Here is a 15,444-nt window from a genome sequence, read left to right as displayed (position 1 = left end):
GCTCTAAAGTGAAGCTATTATATTCCTCTCACACAGGATATAAGGTTAAGATACCACCCAATCTCAAACCACTGAGTCATCTTATTTAACACTACCTTAACTCCAATGCAGTTAGTTTCAAACATCTTTAAGTCTGTCACCGTCTTTCCATTCCCACTGTTAAAACATAGTCTGGGCCTTCTAATACTTGTTGGACCACAGTAACAGCATTCCCACTGTCCCCAGCTCCAATCTCACCTCCTCCAGCTATTCTCCACATCACAACACCATAGAAAGAGGGAAGGCTTTAGTCATGCCAGTTTTATGGTGAGCACATTTTACATCATCCTCAGAGATTTACAGAAGAGTTGATACTCGTAACTGAATTCTGATGTAGTTTACTAGAGAGAAGAATATGCAAGAAGAGTCTAGAGTATCAGGGGCTAAAAAGCACAGATGATATGAACTGGGTCAGGAAATCTACTGGTAACCAGCTTGGTGTGGGCATGGGGAATAGAGTGAGTAGTGAAAAATAAGACTAAAGAGATCTTTTGCTAAAGTCTACACGAAGAATATTGCCTTTGTTCTGCAGGAAACAAAAGTGGTTTCTGAACCCTACCGAACATGAGGCATTCAAATACAGGCTTTAGATATACTTTTGATGTGCACTAAACAATTATAAAAAAGGTATTCTCACTGGTTGACAAAGGAGGAACCTAAGGAACAAAGAAAGAAACCACCACTTGGGTTGATTCTACTGCTGCCTACCTATAAGAGCAAACTGTATCTCAACATAGCACCTTCTCCTCCTTGGGGCCAGCTGCTCGCGAAATTTACAATAAATTTATGTTAACCACAAACATCTAGACATTACTGACATCTAGTAGGTAGAGGAAATCAACAATGTTGCTAAACATTCTACAATGCACAGGCCAGCTGTCCAGAAAAAGAATCACGCCATCAACAAAGTCAGTAAGGCTAATGTTGAGAAACGCTGGGTGAAATAAAGCAAGTAGCTTAAGGCTGAAAACTAAATGCAAAATTAAGTGAAATCATTTAAGTTGGATTCTAATATAACCTGAAGATTTTTTTCAGCATTTAAACAATAACCATCACAATCCAGTAGTTGAAGGTTAAAGAATGCATCATCAAATGATAACTTTAGGCTACTTCCAAACTTTATTCAACTGCAGATACCCATAACACTCCTGCACACAGCTGGGCCAGGGGCAAAGGTCCTGAGGCAGGGATACTAGAATTAGACACAGGAGGAGGGAGAAGATCCCTTGCGGCCTTATTTGCAATACAGCCTTTATATTAAAATGGAAGTTTTGAAAACGAGAAGTGACTTCGTTTGACTTGTTATGAAATGCTCACGCAGGCTGTGTTGGGACAGCCTACGCGGGAAAGCCTAGTTAGGAGCCTGCCGCAATAGCCAACCAATGACTGAGGCTTTAACCAAGGTAGTAAGGGGAAAAGGTGGTGACAAGTGGTCAGATTCTAGATATATTTCAAGGATGGAGCCGACAGGATTTTCTGATGGGCTGACTGCGGGCCTGAATAAAAGAGAAGTCAAGCAGGAACAGTAAATATTAATAGCAACCTCTTGCCACCCATCTCAGCCACCCACCTCCCCCAACTTATTTTACGTGAAGAACACAGATCTGCCAGCAAGTTTAAGAAGGGACCTCCTCCTCACCTTCACGTCGTCTTTCAGCTCCGGCGCCAGGCTGAGGACGAGGAGGTAGTGAGCATAGGCGGTGCCGAAGTCCTGGGCGCCCAGGCAGTGCTCTGCGCTCTGTAAGGACCGCGACACCAGCTCCTCCCGCCCGGCTGCCCCGCCGCCACTCCGGGCACCCCGACGGGGCCTGGGCCGCGAGTTCGGCATGCCAGAGCTACCGCCCTGAAACCTGCGCTTGTATAACCAAAGGGAAGATGTTTGGCTAAACGGTACGACAAAACTGTCCCGATGGCCACACTTCCAAGGGACTTAAAAAGAGCGCGAGAGCGGGTACAGGAAAGTTATGCCTCGGCGGCGTCCGTGCGCCCCCCACCTCCGCCAAACAGAAGCCCCGCCTCCCCCCGGCCAGGCCCGCTCCACAGACCGCGACTCCCAACCCCGCAACTAACGACACCGGCCGCCGGCGCACGCCAAGCGAGCGTCAGTGCGCCCGACGTGGGCACGTCGCGGTCCGCCCCCTCCCGCAGGAAGCGTGGCGTAGGGCGGCCAGTGCGCGTGCGCGAAGCGTGCCTTCGCTGATCCTCTGTGGTACTCTCGCCTTCTTCTCCCCTTCCCTCCTCCTTCTCTCCCTCTTCTTCCGCACTGAAACCCAACTTTTTCTTTCGTGTCGGCCAGAAGTGTGTGACTTCGCCTGCTAGACCTCACAATGCAGACCCAGTCAACGCGAAGCAGCACCTACCCGTGAGGGACCTGAGTGGCTATGAGGAGGAAGGTCAGGCGTTTCCGGTGATGCTTAAGACCTTTGGGTCCTGATTCATCAAATCTCAAAATGGCAAGACTGCAAAGAACCCCGAGACAACAAACGTACCTCAGAGGTGCTAGAGCAAAGGCTTTCACAGGCATTATTTTAAATCACCCTCACAAAACCCCATGAGGTGGGCCTTTAAATCACAATCTTTTTTTTTTTTTAGATTTTATTTATTTATTTGACAGAGAGAGATCACAAGTAGGCAGAGGCAGGCAGAGAGAGAGAGAGAGAAGCAGGCTTCCTGCTGAGCAGAGAGCCCCATGCAGGACTGGATCCCAGGACCCTGAGATCATGACCTGAGCTGAAGGCAGCGGCTTAATCCACTGAGCCACCCAGGCGCCCCTTTTTTTTTTTTTTTTTTTTTTTTAAGATTTTATCTATTTATTTATTTGACAGAGAGAGATCACAAGTAGGCAGAGAGGCAGGCAGAGAGAGAGGAGGAAGCCGACTCCTGGCTGAGCAGAGAGCCCGATGCGGGGCTCGATCCCAGGATCCTGAGATCATGACCTGAGCCGAAGGCAGAGGCATTAACCGACTGAGCCACCCAGGCGCCCCTAAATCACAATCTTAAAGACAGAGACGAGGACACCCTGAGAAGTTACTTGCGCAGTGTCACACAGCCGGTTGGTGGCCGAGGCGTGGCTCAAACCCACGTCCCATGAGTTATTTTAAAACGAGTTTAGGGTCTATTTCACTGTTCGGTGTATCACCGCTGTACAGTGATTATATTAATACATAGAGAAAGTTTTTCTACCTTCAAGTGTGGCCCTTAAGAGATGGATTCAAAACTTTAAAGGGGATGAGCTTGGGAATTACCCTTGAAAGCAGTCATTTTTGTCTTCATTTTCACACATACCAGTGGTGAGGAGATTACTGAGCAAAAAACAACAAGTAGAGCAATCTGCATATCGAACTAACACGTTGGGGGCTCCTCCAAGTCTCTGCCTTCTCTATTGATCTGATTATCTGAACCACCCTTCCTCTGAGCACCTACCAAAGTCGTTCCTAATCAATTTTTCGGAGTCCTGGTCACTAGATTGTAGCCTGCTCTCTTAGAAAGTCCCTCAAAGACAGTAACTATTCTTAACCATTTTTGTAACCTTTGCCCCTAGCAGAGTCTAGCTCAAAGTAAGGACTAAAAAAAATTTTTAATGGAAAGTACCTATCATACTACCAGGTTTTGTAGATTTCCCCAACCATTGAGGTCCTTATTTCTCTCCCCTTCTGATTTGCTACTTTTTGTACTAAACAATTTAGGATGTAACTATATATTTCCCTAACAAGACTGAAATGCTAGTCCCCGAAACCTGCAGGGACCCACATTAGAATGCAGTAGAGCAGGAAAAGATCACTGAACTTAAAAATTTAAAAAAAAAAAAAAAAAAAAGCATTCTAGTTCAAACTTGACCTTTTCTGCCCATCCAATTTTCCTTAAGAAGCATTATTTGTAAAAAAAAGCTTAACAAAGCTGTACTTCCTACTTTGGACCAAAATTTGTTAACAATCATCAAATGAGATAATGAGTTGTATAAAAGCATTTTATATATAAGATATATTTAATGCTAGGCATTGTTACTATTATCTAGAGTTATTTAAAATTTACCTGGCTTATGAAAATAAAAATTAGGTCACTAACACCTTCAAGCACTTGATCAGAAATGTACACAACTCATACCATTTAATAGTCTAAAGTAATCGGCTAGCTTCTCCTTCAGAATGCAGAGGGAGACCTACCAGACTTTCTCTGCAGAGAATTTGGGTTAATGCGGAATCACTTAGAGGTCACCATTCTAGTCACCTCTGTGAGTCCTTGATTCAGCTGAATTACTTCACTTCACAGCTTATCTTGTAGTCCAGGGCATCCTTTCCCATTCTACAGTGGCAAGATTTCTCCTGTCTTGTTTTACTTTGTTTTGTTATTTTGCTCTGTTGGTTTATTGAGATAACCTACATCCCTCAAACACCTAAACTTCATGAAGCTTAATGTGGACATAGATTACCAATATAGGCTCTAAGAGATGCAGGAGGGACTTGGCAGGAAGTGGAGAGAAAGCAGAGAAGAAATGAAAGGAGCCAAACTGCCTTGTTTCATTATCATCTACGGCATCATCCTGTAGACAGTGACTACTGCTAAAAAAAAGTGGAAGGGGTGCTTCCTGCCCTTTGTAAAATCCTTCAGTTACTTCTGTGAGCTACTAAGTTGCACTGAGTTAAAATGTGATTAATTTTCATAGAGAAAGCACAAGTGACATTTCTTTGTAGTTCATAGCTTGGACACTATGTAGGTTAATGTGTGAAACAAAGTCAGAAATTTTTTTTTTAATTTCCTTACTACCTACAGCCCATTGACAAGTCCTTGAAACAGGCAGAATGACATTCCTCTAGGAACTCAACTGCCTAGATGTTAATACCTTGTAAAGGGCAAAAAGCCATCATAGTCTGACCAACCCTTCCCCGCTGACACCCCACACCAGGATCCTGTAAGTCTACTTTAACGTATAAAAATTCCTTTGGAAACTTCCTTTATCTCTAAACCTCCCTCAAGATATGTGATGGCAATCATCCCCCAAGCACATGGCCCATTGACACACATCGGAAGGGTCTCATGAGTAAGGCTTTATTAGACAGTAATAAATGACCTTTTCCCAACAATAGTTAGCCCGCAGTAGGTCCTGGCAAACTTGCTTCCAAAATTCCTTAGAGACCTATCCCTAATCCCCTCCTAACTTGAAAGGATATAATGGGCCACTCCTCATGACCCCATTGTATCTCTTTCTGCCCACAGGTCCTGTCCCTGTGATTTAGTAAAATCACTTTTTTGCACCAAAGGCATCTCAAGCATTCTTTCTTGGCTGTTGGCTTCAAACCCTAATGTCGTCTTTCCTACATCAAAGGGTAAGTCATTTGAAAAAAATAGAACTGATACAAATAACATGGGACATACGGTTACCTTAACAAAATGGAATAAAGAATATATTTTGACTATTTTCCTTTATTACCTCATTTATAATTAAGACTTAGAATTAAATAGTTCATATTTATTGAAGGTCAACTGTATTTATTGTAATTCTTTCTCAGCCCTTTTTGAAAGAGTATTTATTTGATTAAAAGAACTCAAAACATGTTGCAAAGCAAATGCAGAATGTAGATTTTACTTCTTGAGACTTAAAGTTTTCTTTGAAAATATTGAGGGCACACCCAAAACTATAAAATACCTAGGAATAAACCTAACCAAAGAGGCTAGGAATCTATACTCAGGAAACGATAAAGTACTCATGAAAGAAATTGAGAAAGACACAAAGAAATGGAAAAATGTTCCATGATCCTGGATTGGAAGAACAAATATTGTGAAAATGTCTATGCTATCTGAAGCAATCTACACATTTAAAGCAATTCCTATCAAAATACCATCCATTTTTTTCAAAGAAATGAAACAAATAATCCTAAAATTTATATGGAACCAGAAAAGACCTCGAATAGCCAAAGGAATATTGAAAAAGAAAGCCAAAGTTGGTGGCATCACAATTCTAGACTTCAAGTTCTATTACAAAGCTGTTATCATCAAGACAGCATGGTACAGGCACAAAAAGAGACACAGATATCAATGGAACAGAATAGAGAGCCCAGAAATAGACCCTCAACTCTATGGTCAACTCATCTTCAACAAAGCAGGAAAAATGTCCAGTGGAAAAAAGATAGTCTCTTCAATAAATGGTGTTGGGAAAATTGGACAGCCACATGCAGAAAAATGAAATTGGACCATTTCCTTACACCACACACAAAAATAGACTCAAAATGGATGAAGGACCTCAATGTGAGAAAGGAATCCATCAAAATCCTTGAGGAGAACACAGGCAACAACCCCTCGACCTCAGCTGCAGCAACTTCTTCCTAGGAACATCACCAAAGGCAAGGACAAAAATGAACTATTGGGATTTCATCAAGATCAAAAGCTTTTGCACAGCAAAGGAAACAGTTAACAAAACCAAAAGACAACTGACAGAATGGGAGAAGATATTTGCAAACGACATATCAGATAAGGGGCTAGTGTCCAAAACCTTTAAAGAACTTAGCAAACTCAACATCCAAAAAACAAATAATCCAATCAAGAAATGGGCAGAGGACATGAACAGACATTTCTGCAAAGAAGACATCCAGATGGCCAACAAACACATGAAAAAGTGCTCCACATCATGCAGCATCAGGGAAATACAAATCAAAACCACAATGAGATATCACCTCACACCAATCAGAATGGCTAAAATTAACAAGTCAGGGAATGACATGCTGGGGAGGATGCGGAGAAAGGGGAACTCTCCTACACTGTTGGTGGGAATGCAAGCTGGTGCAACCACTCTGGAAAACAGCATGGAGGTTTCTCAAAATGTTGAAAATAGACCTACCCTATGACCCAGCAATTGCACTACTGGGTATTTACCCTAAAGATACGAACATAGTGATCCGAAGCGGCACGTGCACCCGAATGTTTATAGCAGCAATGTCTACAATAGCCAAACTATGGAAAGAACCTAGATGTCCATCCACAGATGAATGGATAAGGAAAATGTGGTATATATACACAATGGAATACTATGCAACCATCAAAAGAAATGAAATCTTGCCATTTGCAACAACGTGGATGGAACTAGAGGGTATCATGCTTAGCAAAATAAGTCAAGCAGAGAAAGACAAATATCATATGATCTCCCTGATATGAGGAAGTGGAGATGCACCATGAGGGGGTTAAGGGGGTAGGAGAAGAATCAATGAAACAAGATGGGATTGGGAGGGAGACAAACCATAAGTAACTCTTAATCTCACAAAACAAACTGAGGGTTGCTGGGGAGAGGGGGTTGGGAGAGGAGGGTGGGGTTATGGACACTGGGGAGGATATGTGCTATGGTGAGTGCTGTGAAGTGTGTAAACCTGGCGATTCACAGACCTGTACCCCTGGGGATAAAAATATATGTTTATAAAAAATAAAAAAATATTGAGGGCATCACTCCTTTGTTTCCAACTGCCTTCTTCCCACTCCCACCTCACAACCAAAACTATAATCTTTAATTACCTTTGAGAGTCTGTTTGATTCCTTCACTTATGTGTTCTAGCTCACCATCTTTTAGTGTTCCAAGAAAAACCCCACTGATTAGAAAACCACAGCTGACTCAGAGGCAAGTTTAATGAGGTTTTCTTTTACTGTGTTCTGGGCAGCTTGTCAACAAACCACACATGCCAAACAAGGAAGTAAAACCAACTGAAAGGCTCTATCAACTTTACAACGTGCGAAAGTTGAAAGTTAACAGTCAAAAAAAGGGCTCATAGTAAGTTCATTAACAAGGGATAAAAAGCTTGCTGGAGACAAGTATCTTGTGTTTATATTTTCTGTGGAAATTCATACTTTTTTGTGTAATTTAGTTTGTTTTCTTTTGTGGTTTGGAGATCTTTTCTGAACTCTTGCATTTGAAGATTGTTTAGGGAGCTTTTAAACAATATCAATATCTAGTCTTTGTACCTAGAGATACTGATTTAATTGGCCTGGGGGGGAGGGGCAGGGAGAGGGTCTGAACCTGAGTCCTTTTTTTTTTTTTCCCTTAAGATTTTATTTACTTACTTGACAGAGAGAAAGTGAGAGAGCACAAGTATAGGGAGTGACAGGGAGGGAGAGGGAGAGAGAGAAATAGGCTCCCTGCAGAGCAGGAAGCCCAATGTGGGGCTCTATCCCAGGACCCTGGGATCATGATCTGAGCCTAAGACAGATGCTCAACATCTGAGCCACCCAGATACCCCTGGACATGAGTACTTTTAAAAAAGCACTCTGAGTGAGTCTAAAGTGTGTGGTAGGGGTGGGAATGTGGTGCAGACTTCTATTTTATCTGATATATTTGAAGTATTTAAGGTATTGTACTATAAAATGTGAGGGCAATGTAGGGAGTAGAAATATAATTTTTTTATGGCTTAACTAGAATTGTAAAGATTCTCTAAATTCTTTTGAAGTGATTGCTATGTGATGAAGAATAGAATGTTCATCATATTGAATTACTTGTTGGATAAAAAAAATTATAACTAGATCAACAAAACACAACCACCATCAACCAGCTGCTTGGGCAGGGAAATTTGCAATGATACATTTCCAATGCTTAATTTTCCCAGTTTCTTCAATCTTTTTTGTTTTACTAAAGTTAGGATTATTTTGTTATTGTTTTATAATAGCCCCTTTCTATTGCTCGTGGCATTTCAAAATATAAAACTCTAATAATAGCTAGATCAGTGTTAAATTCAGGATCTGGATGTACAAGGACAAGGTAAGAGAAGATTCACTTATTAAGTTCTACTGTGTACCAAGTACCATGCTTGCTTCTGGAGAACCTGCCTAAAGCCCCTGCTGGGGATACCTACCAAGATAATGGTACTGGGACAGAGTCCAGGTAGTCTGGACAGAGCATGTCCTCACAGAGCATTCAAGAAAATGCTAAAATCCATTAAGGAGCAAAGAATCTAAAGCCCAGAGTCACCTCAGTTCTCTGTAATCCTCTCTCTATTCCCCATCAATCATGACTAGTCAGGTCTCTGCAGGAAAAAGATTCAAAGGGCTTAATTCTAGAGAGCTTAATCGAAGGACATTTTATAGAGGTAGAGTTTGTGAGATACCCATAGAACATCAATAGCTGGATGCTATTACCATCCCCTGTCCCAAGGAAGCAAAATAAAAAGACTATATCACTGGAACCCAGAAAGAGCTGTAGCTGTGGAAGAGAGGCCACTGAAATAGAGGTGTACTGTAAGTAGAGGAGAATTTCCTGACCTTTTACTCTTACTGTCCTTGTCTCTCACTGTCCTCCAGCCCTCAATAATATACCAGCCCGAAAGGGAGCTTGGATGATATAGCCTATAGAGTCACGCCCTCCAGAGCAAAGACTAGAGCAAAGACAGGTGGAAAATGGTTCAGTAGAGCAAAGGGAAAGTAACCATCAAAATTTACTATGTTTTACCTCTTTTACTCACTAAATTTTTTTTAAATCTGCCTTGTCCATTCAATGCTTATTACCATTCTCTGTGTTCATGTTCTTTTTTTTTTCCCCTAGTATTTTATTTATTTATCTGACAGAGAAAGAGAGACAGCAAGAGCAGGAACACAAGCAGGGGGATTGGAAAAGGGAGAAGCAGGCCTCCTGACAAGCAGGGAGCCCAATGTGGGGCTCAATCTCAGGACCCAGGGATCATGACCTGAGCCCAAGGCAGATGCTTAACTACTGAGCCACCCAGGTGCCCCTGTCTTCTTTTTCTTTTAATCTTTCACGTTGTCTGTTATAATGGCCCTTTCATCGTCCAGCTTTCGTTTACACACTCCTTAAATTAATCTTTTATGTTGTAGCTAGAATGATCTAAAACACAAATTCCCCATTCAGTGGCTCCCCAAAACCTACGACTGTATTTTACAAACCTTTTTCTTAGTTGTTTGTGTCAAAAATTTCCTAAATCCTAATTAAAAATATGATCGTCTTTCATTAGGAAAGTGTTGTGTTGAATGTGTAGGTTTACATACAGAGATGGTTTGGTTTAGAATGTATTATTTGAATAAATGAATTGAAGATAATCTGATATCCTTAGAGACGAAAAGCCAAAAGATTGTTGTTATATTGTCCACCCTGGGCAAAATAAAATGGTTGAGCCACTTAAGATTGGCCCTTAGAGGTAAATGAACTGATAAGGATGCAGCCCCTACTTCTTTTGTAGCAACCTTGGAGGAACTGGACCATCAGGGTACAGGCTTTTCTTTCAAAGGTAGAAGATGAGACAAATTGACTTTAAAAAATCTAAGCCATGGTCATAGGCTAGGCTTTTTGGAATTGGCCTTTTACATCCTCTACCTTAAAGGACTCTCCTTAAGACCCACTTAAAAACTCACTATAGTTCAGTGATTGTGAGATCAAATACTGGAGCCAGATAGTCAGTGTTTAAATTTTAGCCTTGCCACTTATCCTCTAGGTATCTTGAATGAGTTAAAATCCTTAATTTCTGTACCTGAATTTTTTCATTCATAAAATGAGGATCACGCAGTATTTGTACCTTAGCTTTGTTTTAAAAAGTAAATGAGTTAATGCACTTGAAGTGCCTGAAACATATGAAGCCCCCAATTAAATATTAATTATTGCTGTTGCTACTTTAGCTTTCCCTGGAGGAAGACTCTACTTGTTCTCAGAGGAGCCAGGCTTCCACCCAAGAGGAGCCAGTAACTATCTGTTCACCAGTCATGTAAGTCTTAACACAGAGCTTGGATCTAGAGAACTTTAATGGGGGTAGGAAGACAAGTCCTTCTTCCTCCGCTGACTGCCTCCCAAATAAACTGACATCTGTCTCAGAGCTGAACAATAAATGCTTAATTTGGTTTTCTCCCACAGTTGCGTTAAGGAAAAGGAGCAAAAACAGTGTTTTTCATGGTAGAGTAGATCTTAAAGGATAGATCTTCATCTGTGATAACAAGCCCTCTGAACAGGTTCTTAGAACCTGATGGAAAGCAATGTTCACAGTAGACTCCTATGACCTATTTTTTGTGCAGAGTACTATTTGAATGTGAACCATGAAAAAGCCATAAAACAATGCAGAAATAATAACAATGTCTCATTCTGTGCTTTGTCTTGAGAGTAGAGTTCCTGAACTGTTCAGTCCGCATGCTTTCCAAGCCAAAGATATCTTCTCCACCCTCTTTATTTGTATTGTTTTGATAAGCACCCAACACCTTTAGGTAAGGGAAGTATTTGCAAGTGATGGTGTGAAAGTTAGCTGAGCTGCTCTGATTAAAGTAGGTATCCGAACCAAAGCCATAAAGTACAGTTGGCCTTCTGCCCACCCCCCCCCAACCATTCACCGAACTCTGAGGGGCTTTCTCTAAGGGGGAAATTTCAATCATACAAGATTAAATCTAGGTTCCTTAATTAAGTCCAGATACGTGATTTGGTTTCCACTTAACTTTTCTAGCCTCAATCTTTAACAATTCCTACTTCACTACCACCATTCACACCTTTGCTAGAGTGGTTTTTTCTCCCTATGTTTTCCATCTTAGTTTGCTCTGTTACTTTGTATCACCCCTACTCAGTTCAAGATTCTTCCTTCCAGAAATTGCTAGTTTAGGAGGAGCATTCTTTCTTTGATTTCTCATAGTCCCCTATCTATAGCTCTATCTTAGCATTCACCCAATTATGTAAGTGAAATGATATGTTTGTCTTCCTGACTGAAAAGTTCTAGCCTTAGAAAGTATACCTTTATATATTCCTTGTCTCCAGCATTCAAAATAGTGACTGGTGCTGAAAAGGTAATGAAATGTGTGATGAACTAAGCTAAAGGCAGTAGCAAGAAGATCAGAGAAAGGAAGACTCAGAAGATGTGTAGAAAACAGAATCTATTGGACTTGAAACAATTATAGGAGTACCAAGGACATAAAGAAAGGGGGAAAAGTTAAGGTGATGCCAAAACTTTTAGCGTGAGCAGCTAGGGACATGGTGGTCTACTGACCAGGGTAGTCAATTCAGGCAATAGCAGCAACAACAAAGATTTGAAGAGAAAGACGATGAGTTAAATGACCATGTTTTAGATATCAATGGGATATCAAGTGAAGATGTCCAGTGAGAAGGGAAGAAAATGTATCAAGAGCTCACAAGCAAGATTTGCTCTAGAAGTATATTTGGAGGTTTTAATTATATTGGTAGGTTGAAGTTGTGTGAATGGTTATTATCCTTGGGAAAATGTGCAGAGGGTGGAAATGCTCAAACCAAAATATATAATGAAGAGAGAACAGCAAATCCTCTGGGAGAATCTTCTGAAATTAGTAGTGGATGAAGGTAAAATCCTGGGTAAGATGGATCATTTTGTAAAAATGCACTATTCTAAGGAATGGTTTATAAATGAATTGGCAGTAAGACCAGTGTCTTTCCCAAATCAATCAGGGTAAGGGCATATAGAATAGATAAATATAAGGAATATAAATGTTTTATTTTTTCAATATGCAGGTATAAAGTCCTCTTCAGATTTCGTTTGGTTAGTGAAAACAGGTATTAATGTAGGGGCTTTCGTAAAAGCAAACTGATGGAATGCAAACTTTTGGAAAGTGGAGGATACTCTTCAGTTTATGCCATTTCAGCTTACAGATTTCATAGGAACATTCCACTTTCAGATAGTAGGAAGAAGCTGTGTTCCAACTCATTTTTATGAGGATTTTTTTTGTGACTTATTAAAAATGAGAGTCAGAAAGTTGGAATTTATTGGTATCTCTCCAGGTAAATCTATAGTGAATGTATTAAGTAACTTAATGCTTAAGTAATTTAATATTTCACCAGCCAGCATCACCCCTCTCTTTTTCTGGGAACTGTTTGCACTTGTCAACTCTCCCTGGTTATGCTATATAACAAACAACTCTAAAGTTCACTGGCTTACAAAACAAAGTACTTCTTTCTTATATTACATACAGACTACAAGTTGCCTACAATGATGCTTCAGGCTTTGGGAAGTAATCTACTGTCCACCGTGTCTTATCTCATCCTGGATTCCAGATTGGAGAAGCAGGTCCTAATGTGAGACCTGCCATTCTCATGGTGGGAATGGGAAAAACCTGTTAGAAAAATCATGATGCCTTTTTTTAAAAAATAACTTTATTTATTTACTTGGTTGGTTGTTTGTTTGTTTCCTTAAGTAATCTCTGCATCCAAGGGGGGGGGGGCTCAGACTCACAACTCCAAGGTCAAGAGTTGTATGCCTTTCCAGATAAGCCAGCCAGGCACCCCAAAAATCATGATGCCCCTTAAAGCTTCTACACAAGAGTGTTGTATGTCATGGCCTTTCATTCCATTGGCTAAAGCATGTCATATGAGTAAGCTAAGCCTTAATGGGAAGGGGATATATATTCACCAGGAAAGAGACACTTCAAGTCACATGTACATGGAAAGGGAAGAACAAGTAAGTCAATAATACAATTTGCCATACGTATTCCTCTGTCAGCTTAATCTCCATGACTCTTGTGGGAAAATTCCCATGTTCTTACATGTTCCCAATTTTTTGGCCATAATTGGTTTCTTCAGTGTTGAAAATATAACTCAAACAGAGCCCTTCTATTTTCTAATAGGATTTGGGGGTGGGGAGCCAAATTGTATATGTGGTGCTGAAGCGAGCACTCCAATAGCCCAGTTGTAAAATGTAGTGCCTGGGAATCATCAGTGACCACATTCCTCAGCATATAGAGAAAACCAGGCTGCAGTAGTAGGGAATAGAGCTGACCCACAGAATAAAGTCAAACAAGGACAGGAAGGACGTTATGGCATTTCTGCTCTTCCTATGGTTTGGTTGTTCAGCCATTCCTTGGATTCTGTGAATCATGAAACTTTTTTTTTGTCTAAGCCAAAATTGTATTGGTGTTTGTCTTTTGTAATGATACCAAGATAATGGATATGTAATTTCATATATTTAGGCAGTCACTGTAATTGACATTTCACACATGAGGATTAGAATTAGGGATGGAAGTTCTCTCTGATACCCTGGCTGGAAGGAATATTTTACAAGAACACCCAAATACATTATTCTACACTGCTCTCACCAGCAGTTCTTTGTACTGGTTTCTTCCAAGGGCACTAACAAACTGGGAAACAGTGACCTGAAAAAAATGGGCTGATGTTGGTTATCTTGCCAGAAATAGTTTGCTTTATGAACTAATTGATATTATGATTTTTTAAACTAGCTTTTTAGTGAGTTGGGTTAATGTGAATCATTTCTAAGAATTTGAGTTAACTATTTAGAATTTAAGAATCTGAAAAGTTGAGGATCATATTAGAGGCAAAACTTATCTAGGTCTGATCTTGCCTACAGCAGGTATACAATCTAATTTTGAGCATCTCCTTAACTGAACAACCATCATAAGCCTGGATTTTTAAAGATGTTGAAAGATAGAATTTCTATGAATAACTGGCTTCTGAACACAAAATTCAACTTCTTGATCATTTCTATCTCAAAAAAGATGTAAAAGATGTATGTTAACTACAGTGTTTTTAGCCCTAGACTATCAGTGTTTTGAACAACCTGGGGTTATATTAGTGAAAATAGCAGAGTAACATACTCCAAATTTCATCCCCCTATAAAAGCAAATGAAAAATAGGCAAATGAAATAATGAAAAATGATCAGAATTAACTTTTTTGTGACTTTAAAAACTAGCCAAAGGACTATGGCAAGCTGTCAAATATTTATTTGGGAAAAAGGGCTTATTTTTAATATGAACAGTGAAATATATAGTGTTTTAAACTGTGCCATCCCGATCCTCTGCTCCTCAGATAAATGGTAGCTGTGAGAGTAAGAGCCTGCATTCCTGGTACCAGAGGGAACAAAACATACTTCATAGCAAAGAATTGTAATTAATGCAGTTGACCCTTGAATAGTATGGGTTTGAGCTGCACAGATCCACCTACATACAGATTTTTTCAATAAATGCAGCACTGGAAATGTATTTTCATTATTATTATCTTCATATTTTCTCTTGCTTACTTTTTTATAAAAATACAGTATATAATATATACAAAGTATGGGTTGATTGTTATTGGTAAGGCTCTGGTCAACAGTAGACTATTACTAGTTAAGTTTTTGGGGAACCAAATATTATACTGGGTTTTCAGCTGCCCAGGGGGATAATGGGAGGGCTCACCACTCAACTCCCATGTTGTTCGAGGGTCAGCTATATTTGTTCTAAGCATGTCTGGTGGCTCCCTGGAATACTGGCTCAAAGACTTGTCTTTATTTTGCCTAACTCCAAACTAGTCTAGTGCTAAAGCTCCTTCCCACAGAGCATTTGTCGAAAACATTTACAGTACAATATCTTGGGTTATTATGCTTGCTATGATAAATAATAGCTGGGGTAAACTTGGACAATTCAGAAAGACTGGGCTATGAGTGTCTTGTAAGAGCTTACAAAGCTCCTAAGAATTTAGAAGGCCAAACACATGC

General features: G+C 40.2%; 1 protein-coding gene across 1 annotated transcript in view; it reads right to left on the bottom strand.

Annotated features, from left to right (window-relative positions):
- PRMT9 (protein arginine methyltransferase 9) overlaps positions 1-2,416 on the bottom strand; it is a 38,914-nt gene extending 36,498 nt beyond the window's left edge. Inside the window, exon 1 of the mRNA XM_082728961.1 lies at positions 1,679-2,416. Coding sequence (XP_082585087.1) covers positions 1,679-1,867 — 189 coding nt within the window. The 5' untranslated portion in view covers positions 1,868-2,416. The remainder of the gene's footprint in view (positions 1-1,678) is intronic.
- Between the last annotated feature and the right edge of the window lie 13,028 nt (positions 2,417-15,444).

Source organism: Mustela nivalis, assembly GCF_964662115.1.
Source record: "Mustela nivalis genome assembly, chromosome: 4".
Lineage (NCBI taxonomy): Eukaryota > Metazoa > Chordata > Mammalia > Carnivora > Mustelidae > Mustela > Mustela nivalis.
The sequence above is the reverse complement of the archived record's forward strand: the minus strand, read 5'-3'. Positions and strand labels throughout refer to the sequence as shown.